Source organism: Apteryx mantelli, chromosome 9, assembly GCF_036417845.1.
Source record: "Apteryx mantelli isolate bAptMan1 chromosome 9, bAptMan1.hap1, whole genome shotgun sequence".
Taxonomy (NCBI): Eukaryota; Metazoa; Chordata; class Aves; order Apterygiformes; family Apterygidae; genus Apteryx; species Apteryx mantelli.
Window position 1 is genome coordinate 31,562,126 of NC_089986.1, and position 21,084 is coordinate 31,583,209.

General features: G+C 40.6%; 1 protein-coding gene across 3 annotated transcripts; it reads left to right on the forward strand.

Moving 5' to 3' along the window:
- The first annotated feature begins 1,960 nt into the window (after positions 1 to 1,960).
- Positions 1,961 to 20,038, forward strand: LOC136992632 (sentrin-specific protease 2-like). Of its 3 annotated transcripts, XM_067302112.1 has the most exons (16): positions 1,962 to 2,434; positions 4,137 to 4,270; positions 5,303 to 5,378; positions 5,933 to 6,011; positions 6,933 to 7,077; positions 7,914 to 8,017; positions 10,125 to 10,222; positions 11,436 to 11,493; positions 13,224 to 13,287; positions 13,987 to 14,136; positions 15,521 to 15,652; positions 16,029 to 16,232; positions 16,343 to 16,422; positions 18,000 to 18,084; positions 18,852 to 18,947; positions 19,501 to 20,038. In XM_067302112.1, exons 1-16 carry the CDS (start codon positions 2,278 to 2,280, stop codon positions 19,561 to 19,563), a joined length of 1,725 nt encoding a protein of 574 aa, XP_067158213.1. In that variant the 5' UTR covers positions 1,962 to 2,277; the 3' UTR covers positions 19,564 to 20,038. The 3 variants fall into 3 exon arrangements, with proteins under 3 accessions (XP_067158214.1, XP_067158213.1, XP_067158215.1); XM_067302113.1 differs by lacking the exon at positions 13,987 to 14,136 and having other exon boundaries at positions 1,961 to 2,434; XM_067302114.1 differs by lacking the exon at positions 16,029 to 16,232.
- Positions 20,039 to 21,084: the final 1,046 nt, after the last annotated feature.

Below are 21,084 nucleotides of genomic sequence, written 5' to 3' on the forward strand. Positions count from 1 at the left end.
ATGGAGCAAAAGGGGTAGAGGGGACAGTGTATATGTATCCAGGGATTTATTGGATGAGGGAAAGGCATGGCAGGGGATATAAATATGGGGATCATAGTATGGTTTGTATATGTATACAGAGTGGAAGGAAAGGCGATGGTGTCACAGGTGTCAACCGTTGGTGTTGCCAAGTGACCTGGAACCTTTGCCTAACATTCCGAGCTGCTAGTGGCTGATAGCTGAGGCATCTCTGTGTCTGCCAGCTCTGTCTCCCTGAAAGGAGCGAGTGTACTGACTGCGTGCTACGGTTTGCTGAGCACAGTCGCCTTCTCCATGAGGAACCGTTGCTCCAGGAGGTTCTTGAGGCTATGCTTAATATTATATAATAATAATATCATATTAATATTATATTATATTAATAATATTATATATTATTTCAGAGTGAATGTGAAAAGTGAAGGTGTTCTGAGCTTGAAAGAACCAGTTGCTGCATAAATAGCTGTTCACAGCTACTGTGCAGTAAACGAAGAGCAAAATCCAAAACCGAAGAATTCACCTTTGTAGACTTTCATTTCATAGTTTGACCAGGAGCCTCTGTTCGCTAACTGATCATTGGAAACGATGATGTTAAGCAGGTGGGATGAAATGCAAATGAAACTGTGTTAGGTGGCTTCAGAAGCTGTCCTGCTGCCGAAAATAAGTTTTCAAACGTTGCTAACTGAGAGCACATTAGCTACTGTTGTAGAGCACCACTGAAGTGCAATATTCAATTTTCTTTCATTAACCCATGAAAATTTGAATTTACTTACAGCTTTAAACTATAAACCTTAACAAACTGTTCTCTGTGCTGTTGCGGGGCAGGGAAGGGGGGTTTGAAAAGAAGAGGGCCTGAGCTTACATGCATATATGCAGCGTTATTGCACTTTTCTAATACCTTATTTTTTTTCCTGTGGCTGCTGAGGGGGAAAGTAAAATGATGGCTGCAAATGGGTGCTGTCTCCTCTAGAACAAGGAGAAGGACGTGAACATATCCTTGCATGGAGAGCAGTTTCAAATGACTCGTGTTTTCTGGTCTATTTTTTCAGCTTGTTTCAAATATTACTCGACACCAGTGTCCTTATTACTGTCTCCCAGGCCCTTGGTAAAACCTAAATTGTAATGACAGAGCATAACCTCCTCCCAGGAGGTGTGCACGCATTCATATTGGAGTCACAGGTAGCTAAGCACAGATTCGTTTTTTTTTTTTTTTTCCCTAGCTTCTGTCTTTTGCCTATCTGTGTTCCCTAGGAGGCCATGCCTACTTTAGAAAAATCAAGGACTTCCTCATTTATTTCTTAATTACTGAGAAATAATTCATCTTGCCCTGTGATCAAACTAATTCTAAACACCCAAGTGTTTGATAAAGTAAAAAAGGACAAAACAATGCTCTCACAGATGTTTAGTGCTCTGCTAAAACTGGAGAAAGATGCAGTTCTATTCAAGAACAGTTATTGCTAGCACAGGCAGGTATTTAAACTGTACCTACCTCAGAATGTAGCATTGAGAAGGATGAATTATACTTTAGCTCTGCTGCAAGACTAATGCTGGAAAGTTTTCATTGAAGACCAGCTCAGAATGAAACTTAGCTCTTGCTAAAAAATTGAGCAGGAGGACACAGATGTATTTTATCCTCTTCGGTTTTATCTTCTGAAATATCAGACTTGCATTTAACACCTCCCCCCCAGTATTTTCTGCCTACCTTTATTAGCCTATCAATAGCAAATGTCATCTGTGTTATATGAAAGGTGCAGTTAAGGATATCAGCTATGTTTGAAGAACCTTTTGTGCACCCGATACAAAAGGAAGATAGTCCATTAGTGGTGGTACCAGCTTGTGTTTGGGAGCATAACAGTTTAAAAGGAAACATTTTGTTGTCCTTAGACTTTTCTTTTTTTGCAGCTCACTTAATGTAGTGATATATATGTTTACATATGACCTTAGATGGCTTGGTAATCTTTAGTATGCCCCTTTTCTAAGGATAAACTTTACATCTTAAGCTCAGTAGTATTTTTGTTCCTAGTAACAAAAATAAAACATTGGATGATGATGTAAGGAGACGTTAATGGAACACGTGAGAAAGAGGCTGAAGATGCTCTAGTGGGAGAAGTAGCTGCCTGTGAGTGGTCTGTTGCCTGAGAGAGATGTGTGGTATATTGATGAGAGATGCTGCAGCAGTGGCAGTAACTGCAGTTGAAGAGACCTTCATGTGTTTCTGTCTGACATGATCCCAGAGGTGGTTGGAGGGGACAACTTTGGGACATGAAAGCTAATTTTGAACGTTTGGGCCCTGTGAAGGGAACTCAGTCTCTTAGAAGCTTGTCTGTGGTTGCAAAACACTGTTCTGCATGTTCTTTCCTCAGCGTTCAGTCACCTGTGGAAGATCCTGACCAGACTCCAGCCAAAAAGCGAAAATCAGGTATTACACATTATAGAAGTAATTAATATGTCTTTTTCTTAGGTTTCATGCATCTTGGAAAACTCTGGCTTTTGTACTTAATCACTGTTATTGAAATCGACTTTCCAAGCCGTTCCTTTCTCCTTGTGATCATCTCTGTAGCAGGGGCCTGAGGGTGCGTCATGGGGCCTAGCCCTAAATGTGGTGTTATCTGTGTTGACTGAGTACGGCAGGGTACAATACTTCCACAGCCGTTAGGAGATATCCCAGATCAGTAGAGCGTTGTGGACTGCATTTGGTGGTTTCTGGCTATGCATGCGTGCGTACGTTTGAGCAGCAGAGAGCATTTTTAGAGCAAAGTTGTGTGCTCCCTATCTGTATTCATGATGCTATACCTCTGTTAGTTCAAAATACCTCTATCTTTTGTATTTTGAGAAACCATTTTGAATCTGGGATATTAAGGAAAGTTCTTTTAAACTGATGGCAGGCAGAGAAAAATGATGTTTCTGATTGTAGCCAGCTAGTGAGTTTTAGAAAAAACTTCTGAACTGAAAACAGAAGACACTAGTCTGAGTTCAGTCTGAGTCTGAAAAGTTTGGCATGTGAATTTGGAAAAGGTAGGAGAGCTGCGTAAAGGGTGGAGATGCAGCAGGGGTTAGGCGTAGGAGAAAACAGCAGCGGCCGAGAGTGATGGAGTGGTATTGCTGCTCTCCTCAGTGAGACTTTGTGATACCCCCTCTGCAAAGTGATTACAGTGTTCAGGAGGAAAACTGTGCAGCCGCCTGCAGCCATGTTAGTACCTCTAGATACCAGCCACATTGGTCACGATTTGAGATGGAATATTCCCCTTGACAGTGTTTACTGAAAGAGAGGGAGAAAGCGATGCTCTTTAGGCTTTGGGACTTTTACTAGCACAAGTTCCAAGAGGAGAGTTTCTCAGTTACTGCTTGTCAAAGGATGCTGCCTCTCATTTAATGGTAGAGACTGCTGAACTGTAAATGCACTTTTCAGACTTCAGAGCGTAAAACAGTTGAGAATATGTCAAACTGATGTCTCGCTCCTCCTTTTAGCAGCATGACCAACCCTCAGTAGGAACAATTTGCGAGTCTTAGTAAGTAGGCCGAATCTGCTTCTAGGAACCTGGTACCACCTATGCCCTCGTCTACTTCGATGTCATTCTCTTAACTTCAAACAAATGCTGTTGTGTAATATCATTTAATCTCTAACACGGTCCTTCATTAGACAATCTTGGCTTGCTAACGTTTGGAAATACTGTCTGAGGGGTTGCATGTTTCTGCTTTTTGAATGCTGAAAAGAAAAGGCTTGGGTAGCTTTGGTTTCTAGACCTTAGTGAACGGCTTTTCTCAATTAGTCAAGAGCAACACGTAGCAAACTGTAGGAGCACAGGCGTGTATGGAGGGGGTGAAGAATAGAAATTGTACCATGTGCTGCTTTTCTAGAAACACTGAATGTTCCCAAAAGCAGGGTGTCCTTAAAAATCTGGCTGCAGGCTCCTAGGTTAGTCTTTGAGCCCCGGTTCTGAAGACCTGCTAGGTGAGCTGACTGGTCCAAAACTCACCACCAGCTGCTGTTGACAGTAAGGTGTGTAACTTAATCCTACCTGGAGCACTAGAACGCATTTTAAGGAGGTGGATTTCTATTTATATTAAAGCTGAATCCCCTTTTTAATCACGTTCTTGTATGGCCTTTCTTGGTTTTCTAGATTATGCCGTCCGTAAGCCTAAAGAGAGAGTTGAAAAAGTTCCTGCTGTGGTGAAGTTTCCAGCCAAGGCAGCAGATAAACACCGGAAGGCTTCGGTCAGCAATGCAGCTCCAAGCGCAGAGTCTGCAGAAGAGGTTAGCAAGGTTTTTGAAAATAGGTAGTTATGATATTGAGTGAATGCATGCAAGATGAGCTGCTTTCCCTAGTGCATCTTGAAGTTGGACGTGTTCTAAGGCTGCACAGCGCTAGGTTCTTCTTTTCCATTTATAACAGGCAGCTCTTGTGTGCTGGGTTTGCATCATTCAAGTTTCAATACTCTACTCTAGCACTTGTAATTCAGGAGCTAAACGTTTGCTGTCTTCCAGATGCTTTACAGTAGTTCAAGTTTATAGCCTTAGTGTGTTTGCAGGCATTGCGTGGTTTTTTTTCAAGCTCGTAGTTAAAGAGTCAAGATATATTACCTTGCAAAGAAAAACTGCATGCTTTCCTCTGGAAAACCTCTTTCTGATAGGTGCATTATCTACCAGTCCATGAGTAGATTCCTGTAGGACTTTGGTTCTGTGAAAGTGGTTCTTGAACTGCTTGATTTTATAGTTTGGTTTCAAAGGTGCATTGTTATTTATTGCCCCACTAGGATAAGAAGAATAAGAAACTGTCACATTCTAACGATTGGCTCTTGAGGGAGTCTCTAACTGTTTTATTTGTACAAAATTTATTTTTCAAGGACTAATCTATCATACTTCAGAATGTTTAGGCACTGACAGTGATATAACTTAGTGATAGGCTCACATTGTTTTAATGTACTTGAGATTTGTTCAATTTTTCTCTGAAGAATGACATGCAGTTTTAACACACTAAACTTTCATGATCCAGAAGTTTTCAGTTAGAACAAAATACTGCATAGAACTGGATATAAAACGGTTTTAAGTGAAAATCCCTTCTGTAATGTGTACAAAATCACTGCATACATGAGATACTATATTAAAAAATTGAAGTGTACTTGTCAGAGGACCTGTAGAGATCTGCATTCTGCTGTGATCTGAATCAGTAAATTATAGTCTCTGAATCATAATACACCTGACCTTAAATTTCAGGAGGATTATGTGTTTGCTTGGATTTGCGTTCATGCTATACTCACACAGTTACCTTTTCTGTTTTTACTCAAGACTCAGTCCACTGCTTCTGACAATTTGTCTAATAGACCAGCAGGTTGTGCACAAGATTTAGAAATGCTACAAGTTGGTAAGGCTGACATCAAGTTATTTACTTGCTCCTTTTTTACCCTACCTTGTGTATCGTGTGACACCACCCTGAGGTTTATGTACTGGTTTTGCGGTACTAACATTGGTAGATGCAATAGCAGGTAAAATCTAGGAGTGCTTTAGCACAAAGTCTGTTTTCTTTCCTGCATCTTTGCATTGCTTCTGATTTTTGGGCCAGACATTTGTCTTGTCATCTCAGTATTAAGTGCAAGAGCTGTGTCGGATGCTGTCCTGCAGTTCTGATATGTCTGCTGCTGGCTTGCCTGAAGTAAATTGCATTAATTTCAGATCGTAGATTCTGATAATCCTTTTTTATTTCAAGTTGAGGCTGACAGTAGTTTGTGTCCACAAATTTCTTTAGCTGCCAGCGTGAAAACCTGAAATTACTGTAAACATAGTAACCTAGTGCAAATAGTATTATGATGTAACAGAGAAAATGAAAAGAACTCATTTTTGGTGAAGCTCTTCGTTGTAAATTCATAAAACTTTAGTTTCCTTTTGTATTTACTGGTGGCTCGTGCTCTTCTTTTATAGACAAAATGCCTTGTGGAAGCAATACTCGCTTGAATAAAGCAGCATTGTCCCTTTCTCATAAGACAATCCCTTGCTTGAGGTAAAAATCCTTTGGTTTTCTTTGACTTCTCTGAAAAGTTTGTTGTCTTTCACTTTTGTTCTCGAACTTTCTGTGTGTTGCATGACATTTATATCTGTCCACCTACCTTTTTCCACGGTATTCTGGAACTCCTTCAAGCTGCAATGCTACAAGGAGGTCTCCAGCTACTTTATTTCCAACAAAGTTTAAACTTTTTGTTTAAATCCAGATTAATGGTCTGTGGTAGGTGAAAGTGTGGAACTTGAAAAGAAGAGGTTGGGACCAGGGAAACTTGTCAGAAGCTTCTAAATAGTCTGACAGGAAAAAATAAGTTGCTGCTAAGTGCATGATGTTGAGCATAAAATAGTTCGTGATTTAATAAGAGGGCTGATCTTGACTTTGCATTTGTTTCTGCTTATTGTTTGGGTGACGCTGAAGCATTGCTTGTATGCTTACCTCAGAGTTAGAAATAGTTGGAAGAGGGAAGGAATGGGTCAGGATGTGATTTCACACATTCACTGTTTGCCTCCCGGTCTCAAAATTAGATTGGTAGTCTTGTGTGTGTCCCAGCTTGGGATTACCATGACGAGAAAAGCAGCAGCTATGCTTCAGCGTGCTGGCTTTTAGAACACCTGAAGTTCTGATGACATGAATAACACACCTGCATGGATCTTTGATCTTCTGTAATGACTCAGGGCATGGACTGCTGTGGAAATGACCCTGAGAGTAGCAGTTTGCTTGGAGAATTTTTCCTGTGCAGAACTTCTCATGCTTTCCCACTGAGTATTTGATGATAGCAAGTCTTACCTGAAAGTCACAAACATCTCATGTCTGTCTCCATCATAATCAATGTGCATGCTTTACAAAGTGGTCGTTGGTGCAACTTGAATTGGGAGATGCTTACTTGAATGTTATTATTTCTTTTGCCATTGGTATTTTTAGCGCAAGCAGGAATGGCAAACACCGGATCAAACCAACTCTAGAAGACGCCTTAACGCTGAGGCCACCCATTAGGGAGCACACTATGCTAGAATCCACAACATCAGAATCTGGCAAAACGGGGAGGCCTTTTTGTACGGCTGAAGAGGTAAGCTTGATGAGAAAGGTGTCTTTTGAAATCGAGTAACTTAATAGTTGCAACAGAACTGTATCTTCGCTGAAGTGAATTTTGTAACATTCAGTGCAATGGATATAGCGAATGAAATTGAAGGGACGCTTCTGAAAGTCAGTGTATAATGTTTTATTTGCCGTTGTGTGCATCAGATCTTGAAATAGAGCAGTCCTTGGGTTGCCAAAAGACTGAATTTTAACCCGTTCTTGTGGAAGTGATGTGCTGGGGGAGGAACCCTAGGCAGTTTCACTTAGCAGTTAAACTGTACTGCCTTGTCCCTGAGTATATTTTTGTTGCAGGGTTGACTAGAATTCTTGTTTCAGTATTTTGTCCTTAACCTAACTCAAGTGCTGTCTTTACGTAGCAACCTTAAATGGATGGTGCAGGTAAAAATGGCACAATTGCTGATGGTACTTAGTTGAAGGACTGAGAAGCCCTGCCCTGTCCTTTCCTCCCAGTATCTGAAGCAACTGTTGGAAAATATTTGATAAACCTAGCTTATATTGAAGAAGTATTGGAGGAACTGTGGAATATGGTTAAGATATCACCTTGGGGACTCACAGCAACGTGGTAGTTGTGTGTATTGACAGGAGTGCGTGCTAACCAGAATTATTATGCAAGAAGTGCAGACCACACCTAAAGAGGAATGAGGGTGTGGGAATTCCTGCTAAAATAAAACTGGAGACCGCCAGGATTCCGGGAACACCTGTGCAGTCTGTACCAATTTTCTATTACAAGTATTGTGTTGCTTCATATGCAGTGGTTATAATGTGTGTTTTTGTTTTGTTTTGTTTTTTCCCCCCTTCTGCTAGGATGTCCAGAGAGGTGAAAAGGAGAAATGCAAAGGACTCTTGAAACTAGTAAAGGAAAAGTATCCTAGAAGCTGCCCAATTCCTCAATCTACAAACTTCTGCAAGTAATTATAGAAAAAAGAACGCTAACTTTTTAGTAGCAACTTTGTAGCTGCTATAAATGGGAAGGGGGAGGGAATTCATCTTTTGCAGTCTCAGGATTCTGGATAGTGTCCCAGAGCAGGTGTTGGGGCAAACTGTTTTGTAATATGCCACAGTGTTGCTTAAGGTTAGAAGTATTTTATGGCCTTTAAAACAAAACAATAAAAAAAAAAAAACCTTCCCTCCCGGCCCCCAAGCTGAAGCATGAATATTCTAAGAAGGTATATTCTAAAGGTGAAGATTTGTTAGTTGGTATGAGTGTATTTCTGGTTCCGATACTCCTTTATTGTATCTGCACTAAGACAGTATCTAGTTTAGGTAAGCGTTCCTAGTAGCGTACGTTCTTTTTAATGGTGCTACAGTCAGTGCCCTGGATTTTTATACTAGAAGTTATCTTCCTCTCATTTGGAATTGCTGAGTTTTTTCTTGGTCAGGAGTCCTGTTTTATTTGAGAATGTGAAGCTTAACTTAAACCCAGGAAATGCCAGATTTCTGTCCCTGCGTCCCCCCTACCCTGCAAATCCTTCTCACGCACTTGAGTAGGAAGGTCTCTTTTTGCAGTACACAAAATGCCATCGCTGTCCTGCATGTAGAATCCCAGGGCTTGAAGCAGCCAAAAAAGGAATCTTGTGGGTACTTTTGATTCTTATATACCAGTTATAAGTATATTGGTATCTTTATAGCTGTGTCAGTGTCAGGACGCTAAATTAACTATGCCAGTGTGTGTAAAAATAAATAAATAAATAAATAATAGTAATAATAAAAACACCTCTCTTGGTGGAATAGTTATATTTCAAAGCTGTGCAGAAGGGGGACTAGTTGTTGTAAAATGCTGATGCCAAGATAGTGCTAAATTCCAGCATGCCTTTCTACATAGTAAGATGGTAGAAAATGCCGTCCCTTCTTGTAGTTTCTCTTAAATGCTCCAAGACCTGGATTGTTCCCATAAGCTCAGAAAAAGCCCAAATCTCCATTTGGTGGTTCACAGCTAGAAAACATGTAAACGCGTGACTTCAGATCAAAACAGCACAGCACATTTAAACATTCTGGTGATTGAAAATGATGTGGAAAACAGTGTTTCAAATCATTCTTGGTGCACCTGCATTAGCATTTTAGGGCGGATCAAGACCCGGTTTCTGGCATCTGATATCCCAATCATCGACTTCTGTGCTTTGGTTCATATCGCAGAGCATTCTTGGAGCATGTGAAATAGGTTTCTTTCAGATGAAGCTAAACCAGAAGGGGTTCTTATTGAGTGCATCTAATGCACTCCAACTGTGAGTAGGCATTTAGTCCCTGAAGTCCTCGTAGAGCTAGGCTCAAGTAAAACATCCCTGAAATGTGTATGTTGTGGACATTGTGTTCTCAATGTCAACTGTTTCCCTTGCAGATCCATTCCTTTTGAGCCGTACTGCTTTCTAAAGTAGACGTAGCCATAGCAGATAGTTCCTGTCATTGTCAGTTGCAGTTAAAAGGTTCCAGGGGAGGCCACTGAATGGGATCAGAAGTCGTGCGTGATCTTCATACATGTAGACTGAAGAGAAGTATTTAAGATTTCATCAAGGACTGTTGTAATGAATGCTGTCTTGTCCCATAAAATAAAATGGCCTCTTCAGGGCAACTCAGATGTTTGTAGGATGTGTAAAGTATACTTTCTTTAAAAAAAAAAAAAAAAAAAAAAAAGGCTGGTGAAGAAGTAAAGGAAGCAAATTTCATGACTTGTCTCTTTTAAAATTCTGAAAAGATAGATAGAAAATTTGACTCCTGTATCTTCAGCATGTGTGATTTGAAAGTAACCAGGTTTTTGACTGTAAACTGCCTGTTAACAGAATGCCTTTTGCATTTTGTGATGAAACCAGTGTGGGAGATGCACGTTTCTGTTAATGGACTGAACAACCTAATTTTATTTTACAAGCTTCTATTTCTTTAACTTATAGTCTCCAACTCTGTAGTGTAGACAATCATGTAGAAATAAACTGTATCCTTTTTAGTGTATTGGTATGCACCGATAGCAAACACCGTATGTATAGAAATTCTTATTTTTCTCTTGTGTTTCTTGCTGCATCAAAGTGCTCAAGCCTCCTCGAAGGAACCAGTGACGTCTGCAAGTCGTCTGGAAGAACAAAGGCGTGGAGAAGACATCTACCAGTGTATGACACTAAAAACCAGTGAGTATCCCTGTGATTCATATCTGTTCCATTTCGTAGGTAGACTTAATCAAGCAGGGCATTTCCTTAAGTCTTGAAGGTAGTCTATACTAAAAAGATTTGTTGGTACTACTGTATTGTCAAGCTGTGTCCCTTTATAAGGAACCCTAGGTGGGTTAGAGCATTTATGCTGGTATAGCTTATGTCAGTTCTTAAAACGAAACAAGCTCTTTCTGGAAGGAAAGAAAAAAATACACACACACACACACACACACACTTACTAGCTGAAGTGGCTTTGTAAGTCTTTTGTTGGAGTGAGAAGGTTTGTTAAAATTGCGCCTGAGAGCCAATACCGTGTTAATGATGGTGTAGACATAACTCTACACTTGCACAGTAGTAAACTTTTTAGTATCCGGCTGTTTGCGGTAGTAGAGTATAATAAATTAATTGTGCACCCTTAGGTGCCTTTTATTTAGCTTAGAGATGGGATTATATGTTACTCTTTAATCCCTTTTTAATGCTGTAGTTGACCATTCTCCTGGTAGCAGAGCTTCCAGACCAAACACGCTAATTACATCTTTTCTGGATGGGCACAATACCATTGTTTATATAAAGTTAGTTTCTTTTACATATCTTCTCTAGCATACTGAAGATATATAACTACTTACGGTGACCTTAGTTGTCTCCTGCAGAGTGGGCTGGTTAGACTGGTTTGCTGATAAACTATTTTCTTTTGTACCCAGCACTGTTATAATGTCATGTGTTCATGTATACACATTTAATACTGTCCCAATCAGGGTTTTTTTCCTATTATTTGTTACTTAATAGTTCATCAGTTCTTTGTACATATCTGTGACTTTATTACACAATTGTATGGGTTTGGAAATTATCTCTGAGTTGGTACTAAAATTTGGGGAAAGCTTGCTTTGTGGTGCAAAGTGACAGTCTACGCTTCTGAGCTGGGGGCTGTGTGCAGTTATTGTAAAAATCACTAAATTTTTTTCAAGTATGCAGTCTAGGCTTTAAAACTTAGTACATTTCCTGCTTCAGTTCTCATAAACTTGCACATGACATTCAAGAGGTGTGTTTGCCAGAGTTCAAACTTTCTAACCATCCGGTCATTATTAGAAGTTTTTTGTGTTATCACCCATAAACTGAGAACCATGTATGTCTCCTTGCAATTAAAAATAGCCTTTTTGTTTCTCTGCTAATGCTTTCCCATCTTTCTGTGCAGGTATCAAATGTGCTGATGCTTGTGGCCCACAGTGGTTGCAGAAAAATGATATGATCAGGTACATTAAGCATGGCTTTTAATCATGGTTCTTGCTTCTCTTGGCTCTGTGTGTGTGTGTGTTTCTGCCTCGAGTAGTGTCCAGAAGGAAAAAAATTGTATTTCCTGTCTCAGGGTTGTGGAACAGGAGGAGCTACCTTGTGAGTCTGGAATTGTTCACAAGCCAGTTGCATCGCAAGTGCAGCTCCCATGCTAAGCCCATCTGTTTGACCAACAGGGCCTGTGCTGGTGTGGAGTTTGCTGATTATGCCAAGTCCTTTGCTAGGGGAAGAGAGTCAGCAGAGGATGGAAGTGGTGGCATTGCCAAGCTGTCCTTGCATTTGCAGGGAATGTAGCCATCTTCATCCCTTGCAGGTGTCTTTCTGCCTAACCATTACCAAGTCGACTTTTCCCTTCTTTCACTTTGAAGCTAGTATCCTAAGCATCAGGATGAGGAACCTTGTAAAGCCTAGTGGGACTGAGGCAGTTTCTGTAACTTACAGGATGCTTTGGGTTTGAATATGAGACTGAAAAGGAAGCGTGCAGTTGGGTTGTCTGTTTGAGAGAGACTTTGAGTGAACTCCTTTGCATTAGTCATCTGAGCAGGAGGCAGTATGAGTTCAGTTGGCTTTGTGTTGTTGCAGGAAAACTGGTTTTGGCTGCAGTAAGTACAGTCACTGGGAGAGATTTTCTATGGCAGTCTGATCTACACATCTTTTTGCAGTGACCGTTCCTTAAACAAAAAGGGGAGAAAGTGGAGGTGGGAACAGAGAGACTTAGCTGTGGCAGTCCTGCTTTTTCTGGCTGATTCTGGCCCTATTATTCTCCCTGCTTTAAAAGCTAGCGCTACATTCAGCTGTGCAGCACTGTTCCTGTGCTCAAACTGTCAGCAGTTCCTCTAAACTCAAGGGAGAGAAGGAAACAAAATAACTGAGAATATGATGGGTTCAAGTAAAAGGAACATTTTCTTGCCTTTTTTGCAGATTTAGCTACTAACTGAAGTCATTCGGCAAGGCTTGCGATATCTACTCTTACCATGCTGGATTGAATGCCTTTAAAGCACAATGAGTGTGGGATACCATGAGAGTCTGTTGTAGGCCTTCCCCCTGGAAAGGGGGAATCTTCGAGGACAATGCAAATGCTTGTTTTTGGAGGAAAAGGGACCTGTAAACGGACAACTTTAATGTCTGTGTATTTGCTTGCTCTTCAGAGTCCGCGTTGTTTTAATGATAATCCTTTCCAAATGGGGATAGTCACTCTCTTGACTAGCCTATAAAAGGCAAGTAAACATCTTCTAGCTGTCCATTTTTAACTGAATGTGCTGGTCTTAGTTTCAGTAAGCTAACTATACTTGGATGCAAGTACAGTTGCAAATACTTATGTTATACCTTGCAGTATAACGCCTGGCTTGCAGTATTTCTCACCAGTATATCCCAAAGCACGTTATAGAGGTGGTGTTGGTTGCCTCCTTGTTTTCCAAATAATGAAACTGATAGAGAAACAAAAGGAATCTTGCATATACTGATGGGAAAAAAGTTGGAAAGGCTCCCAGCTCTTTCTTCTATCCTACTTTTGCTGCTCCAAAAGAATGGTGCTGGAAGTTGAGATAATGTCTTCTCTTGTTCATGTGTGCCACTGAGGTTATAGTCAGATTCAGCTCTGCAAAAAGCATTTCTTAACCAGAAGATGGGTTCTGCAGAATTAAATGCGACAACACTGGAAACAACTCCTTTCTTTCTTTCCTTCTCTCAGGTACTACACAGCGGCAGAAAATTCTCATGAACAGGGAAGACCAGTGAAACAGGCCAGTGCAGGGGTAAGCTTGTGTTATTTAGTAGTTCATTGTTTATAAAATATGACTGAGTGTTTTCGATCATGAATTTCTGCACTCTATCCTTACATATGTTGCTAGGTAAGTTATGTACTTATTCCAGTGTTTTTTTCCCCAGGGAAGGGGGGAGGATTATTCAGTGAATAGTGCTTTCACAAAAAATTAATGGCAGCAGGAAACTTATTTCTGAACTATTATGAGCGCACTGCACTATACTGTTTTTGTTTTTTCCTCTTTTCTTTTGGGTAAAACTTCAAAGCCTGTAGTGCACAAGCTTAGCTGACCTGCAGTACTAGTCTACATCATCTTTAGCCTCCTCTTGTTTTGAGAGATAGGAGGCACATCTCTGACTTTCATCTCTGATCAGGATTGAAATCAGAAATAAAAGTTTATCCATGGAAATAAGAAAGATTAATCTCAGTCTCAACTTGATACTTACATAGGGAGGCTTTCTGAGCTTCTTAATGTTAGTTCAAATCAAACCAACCTTCTGGCTGTCTTGACTCTATTAAATTTTGGATGTAGTTTCAATGTAGTATCAGTAAAACTAACTTTGGAGTTTGCTGTTTGGAAGCATGTAAAAAATATCCTTCCATTTTTATACATGAGCAAGACATTCTGCATTATTCCCAAGCCAAGCAAATCTGTATTTGTTTGCTAGCTTGATGTCCTTTTGTCTAACAGAGACAGCGTGGGGCTGAAATCTCAGAAGAAGTGTCGTTTAGATTACGTCTGGCTCCTGTTTTGTCCAGAAAGTCATCTGCCCTTGATGTGGAAGAGAAGAAATTCCCAAGCTCAGAAAAAAGAGTAGAAGGTCTTTCTCCACTCACAGAGGTACCATAGTTCTGTTTGCTCAAAGCAGAGAGCTTTGAAACAGCCATGAGTGACTCTATCTGTTACCGGTGGTTCTTAAGGCTTTTTGAAGTCTTAAGGGCTTGTATTTAACCTGTTACTAAGTTTCTGTAGCCGTGACTTCATAATGCCAGGGTCAGCAATAAAGCTGGTTTTAAAGGCTTAGTATGGTCCGCAACTCCTTAAGTTATGCTAACATAAGGGTTTGTGGGACTTCTGTGAGCAGGCCAGCAACAGGTCCAGGTTTAAAAACAGTCTACCAAGGACCATATTTAACACACATTTGTTTGCTTGACTAGTCCATGCTGTTTTACTGTCTTTGCCTCTTAACCTGTCCTGCCATGCAAATAGGTCCTGAAGAGTAAGCTTTGCTGATCCACAACGTTGCATTACTTATGGGGAACCTGAGCATCTTGCACATGTCCTCAGGACCTCAGTCACACGTGCACTGGCCATGGTTGCACTGTGTATAACAGGGATCATAGGAGTTAACTTACTAACTATATCCAACAGGGCTTGGAAGTTCTAGTTCCCTTCCTCGTATGAACTTAGGCTGCTTTTATTCTTTGGAGTCACAGTCCTGCTGATCTAACTGAGCTCTTCCTTTTTGGCCCGTTGACAACTGACATGCAAGGGACTAGCAAATCACGGTTTTACCAAAGTCTGCAAAGTAATGCTTCAATACAAGGGGAAAAAAAGGTGTTTTTCTCATTTTGCTATCTCAGATTCAGTCAAGGAGATGCTATTGCAGATCGGAGTATTTTATACTAACAGGCCCAGTGATTTATTTGCATTCCCTACGCAAACTTAGATGCAGGCATCCATGTTGCAACCAGTCAGATGCACAACGCAGACTTCTAATTGCATGACTCTGGTGTAGTCACCTTGGTTTCCCTTTTTGCTGTCGCTTCCATTCCCTTTGAAGCTCACCACCTTCAGGTTTTTTCAGGCTCCTGTCTTACCTGCTTTGGTGTGGAGAATGCCTGTTGTGGTTGGCATAAGCATCAGTGTTGCAAGGGCTCCAGCTTTATGTGAGAGAAGAGGTGTTTGCTGTATTTCTGCTCATTCTTCAGCTGCTTTATTGTGCTTGCTGCTCTGCATGTTTTATATCAGCTTCCGTTGTGAAAGCAAATTGAAACAACCTGAGCTTCAAAGCTAGGACTCTGAAACAACTGCCATTCATAACTCAGTAAAAAGCTGACAAAGCCACTAATCCTCTGATCTGAAACACTGTTGCTGTTTCCAAGCTCCAGGGTTATTCTGTCACCTGAACCTAACTTGACAGGCTTTAACAGGCTTGAATTTGAATGCTGTCTACAGGTTAGCATGCTCAGAACCTTTCTGAGCCATTTGCCATTTGTTTCAGGCCATGGAGAGAGAGGTCACTGCTGCATTTAATGAAGGTGAGCCCAATGAGACCATGAGCAGTGCCTTCAAACTAAAGGTCACCCGTGAGGACATCCACACACTAAGGAACCTTCACTGGCTAAATGATGAGGTAAAACTTGTTGCAACACAGAGGTTTTCTAGTTCAGTATATATTTTAAAATACACCTTGAGTGTCTATAAGTTTTCTTTTCATTCTGCACATCCCAGAAGTATCTGTAGGGTTGCGATTTTTAGGCCTTTAAGAACCCCATATTACTGGAAGCACCTTTATTTCTTCTACTGCATAGCTCTTAGAATTTAATCAAATTTTTGTCTAGGTTAGTTGGAGTGGGTGAGAGGTGCTTATATCAAGCTGCAAAAGTAACCTAAGTGCAAATGTCTCAGCTGCATACTTAATGGTGGGCAGCAGATAAGCGCTGCTGTATTTTTTCATTTGGTGAGCCAGTGTCCTGTTTTTCATGTAAAGTTTGCTCTTTATTATACAGATCATTAATTTCTACATGAATCTTCTGGTGGAAAGAAATAAGAAAGAAAGATATCCAGCGCTTTATGCTTTTAGTACTTTCTTCTATCCCAAGCTAATTTCTGGGGGCTACAAAGCAGTAAAAAGATGGACCAGAGGTGTGGATCTGTTCAAACAGGACCTCATCTTAGTGCCCATTCACTTAAGAGTGCACTGGGCACTAGCGGTGAGTCAAATTGGCTTTTCTTTAGAACTGGATGAGGAGAAAAAACAAGCAAGAAATGTCACTTAGCACAAGTTTGTGCTGTGTCTAACTTAATCATGTTCTAATAACAGGTTATAGATGTCAGAAGGAAGAGCATCAAATACTTCGACTCGGTGGGACAAAAGGGTGACAAGATTTGTGAAACTTTGATGTAAGTAGCTGCTTGGTCACTGCTTAGGTTTTGAACCATGAGAAATGTTTTGTTTGTTTGTTTTCTTAGATTTCTCCCTTTAACACGTGACTAGATGTTCTTGCTTTTCTCATAGATACAAACCAGAAATCTTTCTGATTCACTTGCTACAAGTTGTATATGAATTGTAACATCAGTTACTTATCTAGTCTTGCCCTTCTCTCCAGGCTCTCAGATGTCTGGATTCTGCCAAGTTCACAATATATTCGCAGCCAAAGCTTCACTGCCAGAAGTATAATAGGCCTGTGGCACAAATAAACTAACTTTGTTAGCAGTCAGTGAAGGTGGGCTGTTGACTAGGGGGAAGAATTTCAGGGAAATGTTTCAAAATACAGCCTGACTGGCAGAGGAAATGTGATGTATGTGATGTCTATGGAAGGCATTGCATTCTTGCAAGAGTGTTTCAGTTCTTTCATGCACCCCACTCTTTAAGACCTTTCAAATTACTATAGCTCAGTAATGTTAGCATCCTATGGCATAACCACTCCTTTTTATGATGAGCTATGCAACTCTTTATTGCTTAGCTCTTCCTTTCTCTTCTTGCCTTGAGACATTTTTTTTTTTCCTCACGCTTCTTATGTTCATCCTTTTTACTGTAGTGAGCTTGTAACGTCCTTCTCCTCAGTTCTTCTGTGCCTCCACGCTTCTGGTTTGATGTTTTAAACAAAACCACCCTCTGGCTTACTCCAGCAGACTACCCTCGTGCTGTTACTGTGTGTCATTCAGACTTCTGAGATTCCAGTTCAAGATAGATGTCTTGTAGGAAACATTTCTAGATGTATCGGCTGGCATAACATGAATCTCAAACATTGTGGACACAGTTTTTTGTATGTATAGGTTTGTATGTACAGATTTTTTACCATTATAACTGTGTGTAAGCCAGCATCCCTAGATGTGTCTGCCACCAATGCAGAAGTAGTAAAAACCCTTAGTCCAACAACTTTATAGACCAAGCACATAAGAGTAGCCCCACTGGATCAACCCAAATGTTGTTTTAGCCCAGTACCGTCTTGGACGGCAGTTAACAGCAGATGCCTGGGAAAGCGTTTAAGAATAGGGCTGCATAATGATTTTTTCCTCAGCGTATTCTTCCAGCAACCTGTGGCCTGGGAACTTCCTCAGCCAGAGGTGCTAGCATAACAGCCTTTGTATTTGTTCTTCCAGAAGGGCACAAGGTATGTGGGATGAAGGCACGCCATGGAAAGGCATACTGGAAGGGCTTGGTTTTTCTCTTGCCTTTCTGATAATGTTTTATTTGCTTTGCTTGATCTCTGCTGAGCAATAAGCTTATGCTTTTATGGAAGTCTCTGTTGGAATCATTGGATCTCTTTCCTGACCGACAGCCGTTAGCTCACAGCCTGTCACCGTGTATGTAAAGTTAAGATTTGGGGTTTTCCTCCAAATGCCTTGCTTCAGCTGCAGTGAATATCCTCTGACATTTTACTATCCAGCCGTTCAGTATCCTTTGATGCTTCTGCAGCTCTTTTTTGTTGGCCTAAATATGGAGGTGAAGAGTGGTTTTGTTTTGTTTCAAACAGCCGATACCTGCAAGAAGAAAGCAAGGAAAAAAGAAATCTGGAGCTGTCTCTTTCAGAGTGGATTCTTCGCAGTATGGAGTCACATGTATGTGAGCACTATTTGGATTTGAAATGTGAACTGTAACTCCTCATCATGAAGGTCCTAACATATACTAATAAGTCTAAGCCTTTAGAGAAAGCCCATAACCCTCTCTTGTTCTTAATGTACCGCCTCGGACTGCAAGTGGATCAGGAAACCGTGCTGGAATGGAATCTTAAGCAGTACCTCTCCTTGCTGGCTGAAAACTTTTTATTTTATTTTTTTAGTTAGTCATAGATTTAAAAAAACCACAGAGAACATCCCCTGCCCCATGAGGTGAATCTGGCTTTTGCCCTAGTTTCACAAGTCATATTTTGTTGGAGAATGTAAGCTCCTAAAATCAGTTTTGCATTTGGGCCTTTAATTCTTACGTGGAGTGCAAATCCTGGCATGTAACATAGCAAAGGGTTGATGTTTCTCAACAAATCTAACAGTGACAGGTAGTAGCTAAAGACTCAATTTAAAGAACAAAGGCTTAGTTGCACTGAGCACTGTGCAAACCTCAAGACACCTTGCAGGAATGAAGGCTGCTATCCGCTGTTGGCCTGCCAAAAACTTGGATTTTAACATCTAAGCAAAGGAAGCAGAGGGAAGTGATGTTGTGTGGCTAATTGAGTATATTCCTTGTGTGTGCTAGGAGTGATCAATGGATAATAAAAGCAGGTTCGCAAGTGTCTGGTTAGTGTATTATCTGTATTGAGTACTGTATGCTACTTCCAAATTGCCTTTCTTTGAAGACAGAGGAAAATTCTCCCTTTTTTTGTGTTCGTTAGGAAATTCCCCAACAACTTAATGGAAGCGACTGTGGGGTTTTTATGTGCAAATATGCAGATTACATCTCCAGAGACAAACCGATCACTTTCACACAGGTGAGTGAAGCTCATAAAGCAAATTTTAGATTTCTCACACAAGTAAAAGAACTGGTGGGGAAGTTGCATAGCTGTTAACTGTGAAGTCTCAGAGGCTTCATTTTTGGTATGTAATACGAGGGCTGGAAGAGGGTAGAGTTGTATTCTGTCTTTATTTCTACTATCTGCTTCCTAGCAGAACCTGTGAAATTCCTCTTGGGCAAGGTACTGCAGATAATAGCTTTGTAACATACCTGGCCTTTGTATGTTTTGGAGAAATGTGTTCAACCCTTTGACCAGCTAAAACAGTAGTTGTTTTCAAATGCAGTGAGCTTTTATGAAAGGACTTGTAAGCTGTTAGTGAAGCAAATCTGGTTTTGTTGGGTTGTCATGTCTTGCAAACATTTAGTAGGGGGGTGGGGCAAACCAGTGCTGCATCTGAAGTGGCAGGTGTTGACTGTTCTTAAAATGAACTTTGTCGCATTAAGGAATTAACAGCTGGATGCTTATACGTATTTCTGCCTCTTTCAACTGTGACTTCATATTTAATGTTTTTGGGTTTTTTTCTTTTCAGAATAACATGCCTTACTTCCGCAGGAAGATGGTGTGGGAAATAATCCATCAGCAGCTGCTGTGAGACATGCACTATTAGAGTAACACTGTGATCACCGTGTGGTGACTAACTCTCGTTTTAATTATTTTTCTAATGCCTTATTTCAAAAGGCACACAAATTTTCCTCTTTAGGCTATAAAGTAGTGGTTAATTTTTTTTTCCAAATTTTGGAGACGGCAACTCTCTTTGAAATCAGCTAGTGCACCATAAGTGCAAGACAAAGACTGCTGTGTCCTTGCCCAAGGAATGGTTAAGAACGGATGCTATGTGAACCTCTGCTCCTACCTTGCAGCACACGTGGGCCAGATTACGGACAAATGGGACTTTTATCTCTGGTGGTAATGATTCTATTACCAAAGCTAATCTCCATAAGGACAACGTGCTTAGCTACTGTTTCCTCAAGGAGAGTTTTCTTCTGTTTCTGGAATATCCACGATCTACTTGATTCCTAAAACTGGATTTGTGATGACCATAAGAAGAAAGCATTTACAATCTTTGATTTGTAACATATCCATAGTGAAGCCCCCATAGCTGGGGTTTGTTTTATTTTTTTGTGCGTCTCCAAGGAAATATCTAATGTGAAAAGAGAAGTATTTATTTCTTTTGTTTATTAAAATAAATATTTAACTTATATAAAAGAGCCTTATTGGAATGAAACTCTACCTGGTAAAGAAGTGGAGGGATTTTCTTAATTGAAAAAAGTTTGACATAGCAAACTGGTTTCTAGCTCATTTATAATCTACAATGAAGAAGGCTAGCCAGGATGAATATCAGAGCACAAAAGCCTCTAATCATCTGTCACAAAATCCTAACGGGGCTATCAGGATGTCATTCAGCAATGAGATGAGCAAGTGTAGTGCAGGTAATATCTAAGTGTAGGTCTGAAGAACAAATGTCTCTTTGGGATAACTCAGTAGGCTTCTCGGTAAGATAAACTAGTCTGTGCACAGCTTGGTGAACATGGCCTGCCCAGTACCGGAATCTGTTTAAGACTAATATGGGTGTCTCCACACAGTATTTCAGAGAGCAGCGTACCCCTGTGGAAGTGGAATAAAATGTACTGTCAGGTGCTGGTACAGATGCACAGGGTTTTGGACTGTGGCCTGCCAGATAAAGTGATGTTGCAGGATCATGTTCAGTTGCTTATTGCCTCTATGCTGGAGAGACTGCCTCCGTACATCTGCCAAATGAAGTGCTTGTGTGAATTCTTCCTGCTCTGTTCCAGTCAGACGGAGCTAGATTAGTTTAAACATGGTGTTTCCCCTTTCTTACTTCTTTTTGCCTTTAGGTTAGACTCCAGAATTGGAGTAGTATTAGAGGTCTTTCAGTTCCCCATTTACCATTGCAGAGGAAAGATTGTCCTTTAGCTGGTTTGTGAGCAGCTTATTCTAATGCTTGTATAAATAGACACAACAGGCTGTTTCTGTGCTCTCCCGTATCTGTAACACAGGATGGAACAGTCACTGTAATATAGGTGACACCTAACTGGAGACAAGGTGGTTCTCCTCCTCAGCTCTGGCAAAAGGATGCTGATTTTTGGACATA